At 39.2% G+C, this 17,237-nt stretch overlaps 1 protein-coding gene across 6 annotated transcripts in view; it reads right to left on the reverse strand.

Moving 5' to 3' along the window:
• The window catches only part of LOC128696691 (uncharacterized), a 58,645-nt gene that overhangs the window by 21,627 nt on the left and 19,781 nt on the right, over positions 1-17,237 (reverse strand). For all 6 annotated transcript variants that reach the window (XM_070094511.1, XM_070094512.1, XM_070094514.1 and 3 more), the window contains 2 exons: positions 9,092-9,292; positions 3,066-3,280 (listed from right to left, as the gene is read on the reverse strand). In XM_070094511.1, the coding sequence (XP_069950612.1) occupies positions 3,066-3,280; positions 9,092-9,292 (416 nt within the window). The remainder of the gene's footprint in view (positions 1-3,065; positions 3,281-9,091; positions 9,293-17,237) is intronic.

The raw sequence follows: 17,237 nt of genomic DNA on the forward strand, positions 1-17,237 counted from the left end.
CACTCTCTCATTTGCTCTCTTTTTACATTGCTTCACCACTCTCTTAACCTCTCTCTTTTTCTCCATATACTCTTCCCTCCTTGCATCACTTCTACTTTGTAAAAACTTCTCATATGCTAACTTTTTCTCCCTTACTACTCTCTTTACACCATCATTCCACCAATCGCTCCTCTTCCCTCCCGCACCCACTTTCTTGTAACCACAAACTTCTGCTGAACACTCTAACACTACATTTTTAAACCTACCCCATACCTCTTCGACCCCATTGCCTATGCTCTCATTAGCCCATCTATCCTCCAATAGCTGTTTGTATCTTTCCCTAACTGCCTCCTCTTTTAGTTTATAAACCTTCACCTCTCTCTTCCCTGATGCTTCTATTCTCCTTGTATCCCATCTACCTTTTACTCTCAGTGTAGCTACAACTAGAAAGTGATCTGATATATCTGTGGCCCCTCTATAAACATGTACATCCTGAAGTCTACTCAACAGTCTTTTATCTACCAATACATAATCCAACAAACTACTGTCATTTCGCCCTACATCATATCTTGTATACTTATTTATCCTCTTTTTCTTAAAATATGTATTACCTATAACTAAACCCCTTTCTATACAAAGTTCAATCAAAGGGCTCCCATTATCATTTACACCTGGCACCCCAAACTTACCTACCACACCCTCTCTAAAAGTTTCTCCTACTTTAGCATTCAGGTCCCCTACCACAATTACTCTCTCGCTTGGTTCAAAGGCTCCTATACATTCACTTAACATCTCCCAAAATCTCTCTCTCTCCTCTGCATTCCTCTCTTCTCCAGGTGCATACACGCTTATTATGACCCACTTCTCGCATCCAACCTTTACTTTAATCCACATAATTCTTGCATTTACACATTCATATTCTCTTTTCTCCTTCCATAACTGATCATTCAACATTACTGCTACCCCTTCCTTTGCTCTAACTCTCTCAGATACTCCAGATTTAATCTCATTTATTTCCCCCCACCGAAACTCCCCTACCCCCTTCAGCTTTGTTTCGCTTAGGGCCAGGACATCCAAGTTCTTTTCATTCATAACATCAGCAATCATCTGTTTCTTGTCATCTGCACTACATCCACGCACATTCAAGCATCCCAGTTTTATAAAGTTTTTCTTCTTCTCTTTTTTAGTAAATGTCTACAGGAGAAGGGGTTACTAGCCCATTGCTCCCGGCATTTTAGTCGCCTCATACGACACGCATGGCTTACGGAGGAAAGATTCTTTTCCACTTCCCCATGGACAATAGAAGAAATAAAGAAGAACAAGAGCTATGTAGAAAAAGGAGAAAAACCTAGATGTATGTATATATATATGCATGTGCATGTCTGTGAAGTGTGACCAAAGTGTAAGTTGGAGTAGCAAGATATCCCTGTTATCTAGCGTGTTTATGAGACAGAAAAAGACACCAGCAATCCTACCATCATGCAAAACAGTTACAGGTTTCTGTTTCACAGTCATCTGGCAGGACGGTAGTACTTACCTGGGTGGTTGCTGTCTACCAACCTACTACCTATATATATATATAGTAATATTACTCACGAAACTGTAAACTCCAGGCCAGTGCACAAGCCACTCAGATAGCTAGCTACAATACGATTCATCTAATCAGGTATATTTCTATACACCGTAAGGGAATTAGCATGGACCCCACTGTGGGCACAAATGCAAATTTTTTACGGATGAATTTCTCACAGGGGCATCTGATATAGGTGAAACAATATAAGAGCCCTCTGGGTGCTGAGTACCTAGTGGAACTAAAGGTAGATGGAAATACAGTAGTGGAGAGAAGGGAAAATTTTGAGGGGTTGAGACATCCTGAATGTAGTGGAATGGGGAAGTAAATTTGATGAAATGGAGTATCTAGCTGGAAAATGCAGGGCAGCTGAGGAGACCTTCATACCAAGATGCAGAAACAATAATGACAGACCTCTATACTTCACAGCCACATCAGAAGAGAGACTGTAAAGAACCAAGTAATTCGTCCAAGGAAGGAGGAGAGTTCATGAACAATGACAAGGAAGGTTGGGAAGTGTTGATAAATATGAATACATCATCTGGGGCAATACCAGACACACTAAGGAACTGGGAGTACACAAAAATACAGGATACCATCCATACAACATGGAAAGAGGTTAAGAAACTTCTGATGAGCCTAGATACATTAAATGCAATGGGATCTGATAGGTCACCATGAATTCTGTAAGAGGGTGCAGAAGCACTGTCTAAACCACCAGGCATTACCTACAATACATCAACTTATATGGGACAATTACCCAAGATCTGGAAGACAGCAAATGTAGTCTCCTTAGGGAAAGAGACAAACAGACCACTTTCTCTGATATGCATACCTTGCAAGGTACCCTAAAAACTCCTCAGAAGAAGAATGGTAGGACACTTGGAGCGAAGCAATTTTGTAAACAATAACCAGCATGTGTTTAGGGATAACAAATCTTGTTTTCCTAACTTGTTGGAGTTACATGGCAAAGGAACAGGTGTGCGACAAGAGAGAGCATTGAGTGGATTGCATTTTGGGGGGGGGGGGGGGGGGGAATGCACTAGAGAGAGTGTTGGGTGGATTGCATTTTTTTTTTGAGAGAGAGAGAATGCACAAGATAGAGGGTTGGGTGGATTGCATTTTTTGGGGGGATGGGGGGAGAATGCAAGGAGTTTGATACTGTACCCCATAAGAGACTGGGCCAAAAACTTAGGTTATAAAATTGTGAATCTGGAGAGTGGCGAGTTAAGAAGCAGGGACAGGATCTGAGAATCAACCTCAAACTTAGCCCACAAACGGTCCAAACGTATATATACGTTTTTTCAACATTTCATAGTATTTAAAAAAAAGTAGATTTTTTTTTTTTTTTTTTTTTTTTTACATTTGAAAACGTGTAAAAAACTTTGATCCATGTTTTTTTTTTTGTTATATTTGAAAATATGTAAAAAAAACGTAGATCTACTTTTGGGGCACTACGCATGTGAACGTAGATCTGCTTGGACCGTTTATGGGTTAAGATTTCATTTCAACTTACTCTTCAATGTTTGTTGTAAGAAGGTAAGATAATGGTACTGAAGTAAATACTTCACATTCATTGCTCAGCGAATGTGGTGACGTAGGTGTTGGATACGTTGTGCAAGATAATGTCTCACTGATGGAAGATTTAAGCTGTCCCAAGTGATCCTTGATACTGAGCCAGCCGCCACGAATGTTCACAGCTAGGCATTGGATACTCTCCACTCCATCTTGCTATGGTACAAACATCAAAATTTAACCAAGAAATTAGTCGTTTTATAATCACAAGAATAATAACTTCCAATTTTTGGATGATTAAATGGTTAATCTGTTATTATAATGTTTAACAAAAATAATATGAGCTGACTAAATATGGAACATCTGCAATGCTTAACAATATTCTCATGAGAACTAAAGTTATCTAAAAATAGCTATAATAAATCCTCATAATGAGAATGGTATGCATTGAAACTTTCTCTGAATACAAATTGCAGTTATTGAAGGTGTGATGATAAATACATTTTTTTTTTGTCAACAAGTTGGTCATCTACCACCTAGGCAGGGTGACCCAAAAAGAGAGGAAATCCCCAAAATGAAAATACTTTCATCATCATTCAACACTTTCACCTCACTCATACATAATCATTGTTTTTGCAGAGGCACTCAGATACAACAGATTAGAAGCATTTATTTATTTTAGAAATTTTTAGCATACATACAGAGGTACAAAAAAATACAGGTAAGAGCAGCATGCCAAAGCCACTTATATGCATAGCATTACGGGCTGGCTTAAAATTAACTAAGCAATGATGAAATCAGTGATAAGACATTATTGTAAACAGATAACTATACAGCACAAATGAGTATTACAAAGACAGGTCATATGGTTGCATGCATTGCTGTTCATTCAGTAGAATGGAGTATTCTGTTAGGTAGTGTATTTAAAAAATAACAAAGTTAGATTGGGTCCTAGGTTTAACATTTGTGTGATATAATTGTGAGTAACATTTTGGATATACAATTTATAAGGTTCAGTTATTCAGTATTTATTTGGTTTTGAGTGAGTAAGTGAACTTTGAGAAGAGACTTGAATTTATAAACAGGTAGTGTTTCTTTTATATTTACAGGTAATGAATTCCAGATTTTAGGGCCTTTTATGTGCATTGAGTTTTTGCATAGCGTGAGATGGACACGAGGAACATCAAAGAGTGATCTGTGCCTTGTGTTATGGTCATGTGTTCTGTTGAGGTTGGCAAGGAGATGTTTGAGGGGAGAGTTAATATCAGAGTTAAGTGTTCTATGTATGTAATAGGTGCAATAATAAGTATGGATGTTTTGTATGGTGAGTAGGTTGAGTGTTTTGAATATTGGTGGAGTGTGTTGCCTGTAGTGAGAATTTGTTATCATTCTAACTGCAGCCTTTTGTTGGGTAATTAGTGGTCTGAGATGGTTAGTTGTTGTTGAGCCCCATGCACAAATTCCATAGGTGAGATAGGGGTAAATAAGAGAGTGATAAAGGGCCAGGAGGGCTGACTGTGGAACATAGTACCGTATCTTCGATAGTATGCCTACAGTCTTGGAAATTTTCTTAGAAATTTGTTGCATATGTGTATGAAATTTGAGTCTATTATCGAGGTGGATTCCTAAGAATTTTCCCTCTGTTAGCTTTGTGATAGGTGATCCGTTTATCGTTATGTTAAGAGGTACATCTGTAGCTCTGTTACCAAACTGAATGAAGTAGGTTTTGTCAATGTTTAGTGTAAGTTTGTTAGTCCTCATCCAGGTGGATATTTTCTGTAATTCGGTGTTTACAGTATTGGCTAGCGTGACTGGGCTCGGGTGAGAGAAGACGTATGTAGTGTCATCTGCAAAAAGTGTGGGTTTGAGTAATTGCGAAGCATTTGGTAGGTCATTTATGTATAGGAGAAAGAGAAGAGGGCCAAGGACACTTCCCTGTGGGACACCAACTGTAATTGGTTGTGCGGAAGAGCTTGCCCCATTTGCGTACACATATTGGCTTCTGTTGCTGAGGTAAGACTTGAGGTAGTTGAGGGAGTGCCCTCTAATACCATAGTGTGACAATTTTACGTGGAGCAAGTCATGGTCAACTGTATCAAAAGCTTTACGTAAGTCAATGAAGATCCCCAGTGGGACTTCTTTTTTCTCTATTGCAGTGTATATATGTTCTAGCATGTGTATAATAGCATCATTAGTATTTTTATTAGGCCTGAATCCAAATTGGCAGGGGTTGAGAATGTTTTGGGAGATGAGGTAGGAGTAGATTCGTTTATGAATTAATTTTTCGAAGATTTTTGAGAGAGGGTGTAAATTGGATATTGGCCTATAGTTATTCAACTCTGTTTGGTCTCCTCCTTTATGGATCGGGGTGACCCTTGCTATATTGAGAACTGCAGGGAAGGTGGAGGATTCAATGGATTTGTTAAAGAGTGTTGCAATGATTGGTGATAGTACTTGTGACGCTTTTTTGTATATAAAGGGTGGTAAGGTATTTAAATCTCCTGCCTTGTTTTTCAGTGCGTTGATAATAAGGGAGACTTCGTATGGGTTAGTCGGAGCTAGGAACAGTGTGTTCGGGTAGTTGCCAGTGAGGTAGTCATTTGGTGGGGTATCTGAGCTTGGGATTTTATTGGCAAGGTTTTGACCTATAGTGGAGAAGAAATCATTGAGTCTGTTTGCTGTTTCTGTTGGTGGGAGTTGGGGTTCATCTGATTTTACTAATTTTATTTCGCTATGTCGTGATATCTTTTTTGTTCCCAGAATTTCTGATAGGGTCTTCCAGGTCTTTTTTATATCACCTCGTAAGTTGGATAATCTGTTCTCATAATACAATTTTTTTGCCCTTCTTATCAGGCTGGTTAGGATTGACGAGTAACATTTTGTTTGGTCTCTGGTTATGTGACCCATTCTGTACTGTTTTTCATATCGGTGTTTTGTATTTATGGATTTGAGAATGCTGGGTGTTAGCCAGGGACTGTTCAGTCTCTTAGCTGTCATCTGTTTAGTTTTTTTAGGGCAGTGCTTGTTATAAAGGTATTGGGTCTTTTTTAGAAAATTATTAAAACATTCGTCAATATCTGTATAGATTTCTAGCTCAGTGTGCCAGTCAATGTTTGTTACTGCTGTTGTGAAGTTATTAATGGCAGATACAATATATAATGCGACCTGAAATAATATAATAAACTCCACATAGAATATAATATCAGGGGACCAATTATATATATATTTTTTCAACAAACCGGCCGTATCCCACAAAGGCAGGGTGGCCCAAAAAGAAAAACGAAAGTTTATCTTTTTAAATTTAGTAATTTATACAAGAGAAGGGGTTACTAGACCCTTGTCCCCGGCATTTTAGTCGCCTCTTACAACATGCAGGGCTTACAGAGGAAGAATTCTGTTCCACTTCCCCATGGAGATAAGAAGAAATAAACAAGACCAAGAACCAGAAAGAAAATAGCAGAAAACCCAGAGGAGTGTGTATATACTATATGCTTGTACATGTATGTGTAGTGTGACGCAAGCGTAAGTAGACGTACCTGAAATCTTGCACATGCCTCAAAACTGCCAATATCCCAGACCCCTCCTTTAAAGTGCAGGCATTGTACTTCCCATTTCCAGAACTCATGTCCGGCTATATAAAAATGACCAGTTTCCCTGAATCCCTTCACTAAATATTACCCTGCTCACACTCCAACAGCTCGTCAGATCCCAAAAACCATTCGTCTCCATTCACTCCCATCTAACACGCTCATGCACGCTTGCTTTAAGTCCAAGCCCCTCGCCCACAAAACCTCCTTTACCCCCTCCCTCCAACCTTTTCGAGGACGACCCCTACCCCGCCTTCCTTTCCCTACAGATTTATATGCTCTCCATGTCATTCTACTTTGATTCATTCTCTCTAAATGGCCAAACCACCTCAACAACCCCTCTTCAGGCCTCTAATACTTTTATTAACTCCACACCTTCTCCTAATTTCCACACTTCAAATTCTCTGCATAATATTTACACCACACATTGCCCTTAGACAGGACATCTCCACTGCCTCCAACCACCACCTTGCTGCAGCATTTACAACCCAAGCTTCACACCCATATAAGAGTGTTGGTGCCACTATACTTTCATACATTCCCTTCTTTGCCTCCATTGATAATGTTTTTTTCTCTTCCCATATACATACCTCAAGCACCACTCACCTTTTTTTCCTCATCAATCCTATGGCTAACCTTCTTTCTTTCATAAACCCATTTGCTGACACATCAACTCCCAAATATCTGAAAATATTCTCTTCTTCTATACTCCTCTCTAATGTGATATCCAATTTTTCTTCATCTAAATCACTTGATACGCTCATCACCTTACTCTTATCTATGTTCACTTTCAACTTTCTACCTTTACACACTCTCCCAAACTCGTCCACTAACCTTTGCAACTTTTCTGCCCCACATTCTAATATTGCATTTTTAAAACTATTCCAACCCTCTTCAACCCCCCCCCCCCCACTACTCATACTTGCACTAGCCCACCTTTCTGCCAACAGTTGCTTATAGCACACCTAACTTCTTCCTCCTCCCTTAGTTTATACACTTTCACCTCTCTCTTACTCATTTCCATTTTCATCTCGTCCCATCTACCTCTTACTCTAACTGTAGCTACAACTAAATAATGATCCGATGTATCAGTTGCCCCTCTAAAAACATGTACATCCTAAAGCTTACCCATCAACCTTTTATCCACCAATACATAATCTAACAAACTACTTTCATTAAGTGCTATATCATACCTTGCATACTTATTTATCCTCTTTTTCATAAAATATGTATTACTTATTACCAAACCTCTTTCTACACATAGCTCAATTAAAGGTTCCCTATTTTCATTTACCCTGGCACCCCAAATTTACCTACTACTCTCTCTAAATGTTAAAGATCAATTGGGGAAATATACAAGTTTGAAAAACATAGAGTAGTTTGGAGTGCCATCTGAATTATAGTATCAGCATGCTTCTAGCAAGACAGTAGTGGAGTGAATGATGGTGAATGTTTTTTTTTTTTTTTTTTTGGGGGGGGGGGGGACACCCAACCTCAGTGGAAGATGGCAGGTGCTTGGAGAGAGAAAAAAAAAAAAGCCTTACTCTAAAAAGATAAATAAATATAGAAAGAATTCTAAATTTCAACTGAAAAGAATAAAAGCTTATAACATTGAAGGAAGTGCATTTAAGATCTGAAGAAGAAAAAGAAAAAAAAATAACCATGTACTGTATGCTGTATCTGCACCTAGGGAACACTTGATATGAGAAGGTTCCCAAGTGATTTGACATTTGTCTAAGGGTGGGGCATATACTGGTCACAGGTGCTATGAATGAATAATGTGTGTGCACCATGTACTGTATAATGTCACTATAGTTACTGAGTATTTCATATTTACACATAATAGGTGAAATATCAGCAAAGTACAGGTCGGCCATCACTAATCCGGCATCACTGAGATTTGTAGTGTGCTGGATTACAGAGTGCTTAGGTTAGAATACACTTAATTAACCTATCAAAAGAGCCACGATCTGTTACATCTTCCTCATTTTCATCACTGCTTTCTCCTCCACTGGCTTGCTGTTGTGGATTTACAGCCATCTGCACAATTTCTTAGTCAGTATAATTATGAAATTTGAAATTATGCTAGCCGAAATTAGTGCCGGATTACTGATGGCCGACCTGTACAGCAACTGCAGAATAAACCATGCTGAAACAAAAAATTTAACAATATGCAGATGTTGCTGTTTTGCTTACTACTCAGGTACAGAGTTTTGTAGAAAGGATAGAATGTTTAAGGATGCATGCAGAAGACTGCTGAGAAAAAATGTTAATGTAAATAAAGTCCAGTTTTAAAAAGACAGGTGTCTTACCAAATAAGTTTGGATGAATAAATTTCTGTGAATGATTTGTATATCTGGGAAAAGTGCTTAATAAAGATAGTAACAGTGATTAATTTCCATTATGGACACTTGACACAGTTCAAAAATGTTATACTCACAACTTCTTTGTTGAAACTCATTATCTTGGCATGCTTGGCTGTTACAGCATCTCGAGCTCGAGCTGCAACATCAGCACGTTCTTGGAGAGATGCAGTGAGGGCCTGAGCAGTGTTAAGCGCTGCATGCTCACCCGCCAGTGATATATTCTCTTTTACCATATTTATTACTGCAGTAGCCAAAGCATCTTCACAATATGTGCGCTGCAGAAATAAATATTTACATTATCAGTTCAGTATACTAGGAAATGGATGACTCAATGGTGTGATACATAGGAAAAATAAGCACAAGATTCAGAAAAGTGTGGTGACCAGTAGAGTAGGTGTCATCTTTAGTACAGGATCACAACTTACTACATGTGTGAATTGAGGTAATGTGCAGTATGGTACATTCATGATGTAAAGCTCTTTTCTGTGTTCACTTTTAATTTCCCTCTTTTACATACCTTACCAAATCTGTCCACCAACCTTTGCAACTTCTCTCCAGAATTTCCCCAAAGCATGGTGTCATTGGCAATGATTTCTTAGTAATTATGGAGCACAGATACATCTTTTATGTTAATTGTAAAATTATATTAAATAAAAAATAAACTAAAAATACAAGACAGTAGACAGCAGACAGCAACCACCCAGGGAGGTACTACCGTCCTGCCAAGTGAGTGGAAAACGAAAGCCTGTAATTGTTTTACATGATGGTAGGATTGCTGGTGTCTTTTGTCTGTCTCATAGATATGCAAGATTACAGATACATCTTGCTACTTCTACTTACACTTAGGTCACACTACACATACATGTACACATTTATGTATACACGCTCATCTGAGTTTTCTTTGATTATATCTTAATAGTTCTTGTTCTTATTACTTTTCCTTTTATATCCATGGGGAAGTGGAATAAGAATCTTTCCTCCGTAAGCCATGGGTGTTGTAAAAGTCAACTAAAATGCCGGGAACAATGGGCTAGTAACCCTTTTTCCTGTAATAATTACTAAAAAGAATAAGAAGAAAATCGTCAAAGTGGGAAGTCTGAATGTGCGTGGATGTTGTGCGAATGATAAGAAAGCGATGATTGTGGATGTTATGAATGAGAAGAAGCTGGATGTCCTGGCTTTAAGTGAAACAAAGCTGAAGGGGGTGGGAGAGTTTCAGTGGAGAGAAATAAATGGGATTAGGTCAGGGGTTTCAAATAGAGTTAGAGCTAAAGAAGAAGTAGCAATAATGTTGAAGGATAAGTTTTGGAAGGAAAAGAGGGACTACAAATGTATTAATTCAAGGATTATGTGGAGTAAAATAAAGGTTGGATGTGAAAAGTGGGTTATAGTAAGCGTATATGCACCTGGAGAAGAGAGAAGTGTAGAGGAGAGAGAGAGATTTTGGGAAATGTTGAGTGAATGCATGGGGAGTTTTGAACCAAGTGTGAGAGTAATGGTGGTCGGGGATTTCAATGCTAAAGTGGGCAAAAATGTAGAGGGAGTAGTAGGTAATTTTGGGGTTCCAGGGGTAAATGAAAATGGGGAGCCTTTAATTGAGCTATGTGTAGAAAGAGGTTCGGTAATAAGTAATACATATTTTATGAAGAAGAGGATAAATAAATATACAAGGTATGATATAGCACGTAATGAAAGTAGTTTGTTAGATTATGTATTGGTGGATAAAAGGTTGATGGGTAGGCTCCAGGATGTACACGTTTATAGAGGGGCAACTGATATATCAGATTATTTAGTTGTAGCTACAGTTAGAGTAAGAGGTAGGTGGGAAAAGAGGAAAATGGCAACAACAAGCAAGAGGGAGGTGAAAATGTATAAACTAAGGGAGGAGGAAGTTCGAGTGAGATATAAGCAACTATTGGCAGAAAGGTGGGCTGGTGCAAGTATGAGTAGTGGGGGGGTTGAAGAGGGTTGGAATAGTTTTAAAAATGCAGTATTAGAATGGGGGGCAGAAGTTTGTGGTTATAGGAGAGTGGGTGCAGAATGAATGAGGAGTGATTGGTGGAATGATGAAGTAAAGGGTGTGATAAAAGAGAAAAAGTTAGCTTATGAGAGGTTTTTACAAAGCAGAAGTGTTATAAGAAGAGCAGAGTATATGGAGAGTAAAAGAAAGGTGAAGAGAGTGGTGAGAGTGTGCAAAAAGAGAGCAGATCATAGAGTAGGAGAGGCACTGTCAAGGAATTTTAATGAAAATAAGAAAAAATTTTGGAGTGAGTTAAACAAGTTAAGAAAGCCTAGAGAATGAATGGATTTGTCAGTTAAAAACAGAGTAGGAGAGTAGTAGATGGGGAGATGGAGGTTTTGGGTAGATGGCGAGAATATTTTGAGGAACTTTTAAATGTCGACGAAGAAAGGGAAGCGATAATTTCATGCACTGGCCAGGGAGGTATACCATCATTTAGGAGTGAAGAAGAACAGGATGTGAGTGTGGGGGAGGTGTGTGAGGCATTACGTAGAATTAAAGGGGGTAAAGCAGCTGGAACTGATAGGATCATGACAGAAATGTTAAAAGCAGGGGGGGATATAGTGTTGGAGTGGTTGGTATTTTTGTTTAATAATTGTATGAAAGAGGGGAAGGTACCTAGGGATTGGCAGAGAGCATGTATATTCCCTTTATATAAAGGGAAGGGGACAAAAGAGATTGTAAAAATTATAGAGGAATAAGTTTACTGAGTATACCAGGAAAAGTGTACGGTAGGGTTATAATTGAAAGAATTAGAGGTAAGACAGAATGTAGGATTGTGGATGAGCAAGGAGGTTTCAGAGTGGGTAGGGGATGTGTAGATCAAGTGTTTACATTGAGGCATATATGTGAACAGTATTTAGATAAAGGTAGGGAAGTTTTTATTGCATTTATGAATTTAGAAAAGGCATATGATAGAGTGGATAGGGGAGCAATGTGGCACATGTTAAAAGTATATGGAATAGGTGGTAAGTTACTAAATGCTGTAAAGAGTTTTTATGAGGATAGTGAGGCTCAGGTTAGGGTGTGTAGAAGAGAGGGGGACTACTTCCCAGTAAAAGTAGGTCTTAGACAGGGATGTGTAATGTCACCATGGTTGTTTAATATATTTATAGATGGGGTTGTAAAAGAAGTAAATGCTAGGGTATTCGGGAGACGGGTGGGATTAAATTAAGGGGAATCAAATACAAAATGGGAATTGACACAGTTGCTTTTTGCTGATGATACTGTGCTCATGGGAGATTCTAAGGAAAAATTGCAAAGGTTAGTGGATGAGTTTGGGAATGTGTGTAAAGGTAGAAAGTTGAAAGTGAACATAGAAAAGACTAAGGTGATGAGGGTATCAAATGATTTAGATAAAGAAAAATTGGATATCAAATTGGGGAGGAGGAGTATGGAAGAAGTGAATGTTTTCAGATACTTGGGAGTTGACGTGTCTGCGGATGGATTTATGAAGGATGAGGTTAATCATAGAATTGATGAGGGAAAAAAAACGAGTGGTGCATTGAGGTATATGTGGAGACAAAAAATGTTATCCATGGAGGCAAAGAAGGCAATGTCTGAAAGTATAGCAGTACCAACACTCTTATATGGGTGTGAAGCTTGGGTTGTGAATGCAGCAGCGAGGAGGGGGTTGGAGGCAGTGAAGATGTCCTGTCTAAGGGCAATATGTGGTGTAAATATTATGCAGAAAATTCAGTGTGTGGAAATTAGGAGGTGTGGAGTTAATAAAAGTATTAGTCAGAGGGCTGAAGTGGGGTTGTTGAGGTGGTTTGGCCATTTAGAATGGATCAAATTAGAATGACATGGAGAGCGTATAAATCTGTAGGGTAAGGAAGGCGGGGTAGGGGTCGTCTTCGAAAAGGTTGGAGGGAGGGGGTAAAGGAGGTTTTGTGGGCAAGGGGTTTGGACTTCCAGCAAGCGTGCGTGAGCTTGTTAGATAGGAGTGAATGGAGACGAATGGTATTTGGGACCTGACGATCTGTTGGAGTGTGAGCAGGGTAATATTTAGTGAAGGAATTCAGGGAAAGCGGTTATTTTTGTATAGCCGACTCAAGTCCTGGAAATGGGAAGTACAATGCCTGCACTCTAAAGAAGGGGTTCGGGATATTAGCAGTTTGGAGGGATATGTTGTGTATCTTTATAGGTATATGCTTCTAAACTGTTGTGTTCTGAGCACCTCTGCAAAAACAGTGATTATGTGCGAGTGAGGTGAAAGTGTTGAATGATGATGAAAGTATTTTCTTTTTGGGGATTTTCTTTCTTTTTTGGGTCACCCTGCCTCGGTGGGAGACGGCCGACTTGTTAAAAAAAAAAAAAATGTATGAAAGAGGGGAAGGTACCTAGGGACTGGCGGAGAGCATATATAGTCCGTTTATATAAAGGGAAGGGGGACAAAAGAGATTGTAAAAATTATAGAGGAATAAATTTACTGAGTATACCAGGAAAAGTGTACGGTAGGGTTATTATTGAAAGAATTAGAGGTAAGACAGGATCTAGGATTGCAGATGAGCAAGGAGGTTTTAGAGTGGGTAGGGGATATGTACATCAAGTGTTTACATTGAAGCATATATGTAAACAGTATTTAGATAAAGGTAGGGAAGTTTTTATTGCATATATGGATTTAGAAAAGGCATATGATAAGAGTGGATAGGGGAGCAATGTGGCACATGTTAAAAGTATATGGAATAGGTGGTAAGTTACTAAATGCTGTAAAGAGTTTTTATGAGGATAGTGAGGCTCAGGTTAGGGTGTGTAGAAGAGAAGGAGACTATTTCTCGGTGAAAGTAGGCCTTAGACAGGATGTGTAATGTTACCATGGTTGTTTAATATATTTATAGATGGGGTGGTAAAGGAAGTAAATGCTAGGGTGCTTGGGAGAGGGGTGGGATTAAATTATGGGGAATCAAATACAAAATGGGAATTGACACAGTTACTTTTTGCTGATGATACTGTGCTTATGGGAGATTCTAAAGAAAAATTGCAAAGGTTAGTGGATGAGTTTGAGAGAGTGTGTAAAGGTAGAAAGTTGAAAATGAACAAGGTGATGAGGGTATCAAATGATTTAGATAAAGAAAAATTGGATATCAAATTGGGGAGGAGGAGTATGGAAGAGGTGAATGTTTTCAGATATTTGGGAGTTGACGTGTCAGCGGATGGACTTATGAAAGATGAAGTTAATCATAGAATTGATGAAGGAAAAAAGGTGAATGGTGCATTGAGGTATATGTGGAGAAAAAAAAACATTATCTATGGAGGCAAAGAAGGAAATGTATGAAAATATAGTAGCACCAACACTTATATGGGTGTAAAGCTTGGGTTGTAAATGCTGCAGCGAGGAGGTGGTTGGAGGCAGTGGAGATGTCCTGTCTAAGGGCAATGTGTGGTGTGAATATTATGCAGAAAATTCAGAGTGTAGAAATTAAGAGCAGGTGTGAAGTTAATAAAAGTATTAGTCAGAGGGCTGAAGAGGGGTTGTTGAGGTGGTTTGGTCATTTAGAGAGAATGGATCAAAGTAGAATGACATGGAGAGCATATAAATCTGTAGGGGAAGGAAGGCATGGTAGGGGTCGTCCTCGAAAAGGTTGGAAAGGAAGGGGTAAGGGAGGTTTTGTGGGTGAGGGGCTTGGACTTCCAGCAGGCGTGCATGAGCATGTTCGATAGGAGTGAATGGAGATGAATGGTATTTGGGACCTGACGATCTGTTGGAGTGTGAGCAGGGTAATATTTAGTGAAGGGATTCAGAGAAACCGGTTATTTTTGTATAGCCGACTCAAGTCCTGGAAATGGGAAGTACAATGCCTGCACTCTAAAGGGGGAGTTCGGGATATTAGCAGTTTGGAGGGATATGTTGTGTATCTTTATACGTATATGCTTCTAAACTGTTGTGTTCTGAGCACCTCTGCAAAAACAGTGATTATGTGTGAGTGAAGTGAAAGTGTTGAATGATGATGAAAGTATTTTCTTTTTGGGGATTTTCTTTCTTTTTGGGTCACCCTGCTTCGGTGGGAGACGGCCGACTTGTTAAAAAAAAAAAAAAAAAAAAAATTATATAGATACAGTGGTCCCTCAATAATCGTCCATAATCCGTTCCTGGAAGTGGGACTATTATCGAAATGGACGATTTTCGAATCAATTTTTCCCATAAGAAATAATGTAAATCCAATTAATTCGTTCCAGACACCCAGAAGTATCAACAACAATTTTTTTTTTTTACCTAAAAGATAGATTTACATGCGCAAAAGAATGAACATTCAACATGACAGTTAGCTTTATTGAAGGCTGTTGTTGATGAAGGGAAGACAGGGAGGAGGAGAGAGGGAAGAGAGGTTATTTGGAAGGGGAATCCCCCTCCATAAGGACTCTAGAGCACTAATAAAATGTATAAATGAACATTGGTAATAGGGGTAGTTGATGAGTGGAATGGTCTGCCTAGTAGGGTGATCAAAGCTAAAACATTGGGTAGTTTTAAATTTAGGTTGGATAAATACACGAGATAGAGGGGTTGGATTTGAGTCGGACTTGCACCTGAGCTTATTGCTTGGGTAGCATTTGTTCTGTTAGTGGGTTGGATTTGTGAAGGACCGGCCTAGTATGGGCCAACAGGCCTATTGCAGTGTTCCTCCTTTCCAATGTTCTAAAAGCTATGGCTTGGGTAGTTTCAAATTTAGGTTGGATAAATACACGAGTGAAAGAGGTTGGATTTGAGTCGGGCTTGCACCTGAGTTTATTGCTTGGGCAGCATTTGTTCTGTTAGTGGGTTGGATTTGTAAAGGACCGGCCTAGTATGGGCCAGCAGGCCTGTTCCAGAGTTCCTAAAGTTCTTACTTAACATCACACTTACCAGTAGGGTGACCGAGGCTAGGACCTTGGGTAGCTTCAAGAAGAGATTGGACAAATATATGAGTTGGAGGAGCTGAGCTTGATTTGTGTCATTGGGTACGGGAGTAAATTCTTGGGTAGCTTTGGGTGGAGGTCATTTTGATAAGGACCTGCCTTGTATGGGCCAGTAGACCTGCAGTGTTCTTCCATTGTTATGTTTTTACTATTTGTTTGTGAGGGAGGGATGGCAAGTTTATTGTTGTAATAAAGTTGGTAGAATTACCGACAATATGTAAAGTAAAAGGACACAAGTGCAACTAATGTGACATTTTATTGTGGCAAAGTTTCGCTCTCCAGGAGCTTTATCAAGCCATTACAAACAATACAGGGACACAGAGGGTATATAAAGGCTCTGAGTGAGGTGCAATACTAGGAACATCGAAATGGTACCTCACTAGTATTGCACCTCACTCAGAGCCTTTATATACCCTCTGTGTCCATGTATTGTTTGTAATGGCTTGATAAAGCTCCTGGAGAGCGAAACGTTGCCACAATAAAATGTCACATTAGTTGCACTTGTGTCCTTTTACTTTACAAGTTTATTGTTGGAGAATATGACACTAATATCAACTCTATGGCTTATTTATCTATCACAATTCAACTAATATGACATAATAAACAATATTAATAACATAGAAACATGGAATATACTCTAGAATGAATAAAATAAGTCATTACGTATGTCACGAGAGGTGTTGTGTTGTGTTGTTGTTGGGTATATAAGGGCCACTGAGTGTAAGCCGTCCATAATGGTGGTGAGGCGGCGGTGGTTTTTGTAGCCCTATATAACTTCAACAACATTGGAGGAGTTGGTAAAATCGCTGAATCACTAAAGAAGGAACCCTCCACCACCATCACTACAACCTTCTACCACTATTACAACTGTTACCACCATCACTACTACCTTCTACCACCATCACTACTACCTTCTACCACCATCACTACTACCTTCTACCACCATCACTACTACCTTCTACCACCATCACTACTACCTTCTACCACCATCACTACTACCTTCTACCACCATCACTACTACCTTCTACCACCATCACTACTACCTTCTACCACCATCACTACTACCTTCTACCACCATCACTACTACCTTCTACCACCATCACTACCACCAAAGAAAGCTTCTAGTGCCAGCCCTTTGGTAAAGAATGTGAGAAACACATAATTCATGAAAAAGTTTGTAGAAAAATACAAAGCTGGTGGTGGTAGAGTGGAAGCAGTTGTGATAGTGGTTGATGAACATAAGAATATAAGAACTTAAGAAAGGAGGATCACTGCAGCAGGTCTGTTGGCCCATGCTCGGCAGG

Source organism: Cherax quadricarinatus, chromosome 46 (assembly GCF_038502225.1).
Source record: "Cherax quadricarinatus isolate ZL_2023a chromosome 46, ASM3850222v1, whole genome shotgun sequence".
Taxonomy (NCBI): Eukaryota; Metazoa; Arthropoda; class Malacostraca; order Decapoda; family Parastacidae; genus Cherax; species Cherax quadricarinatus.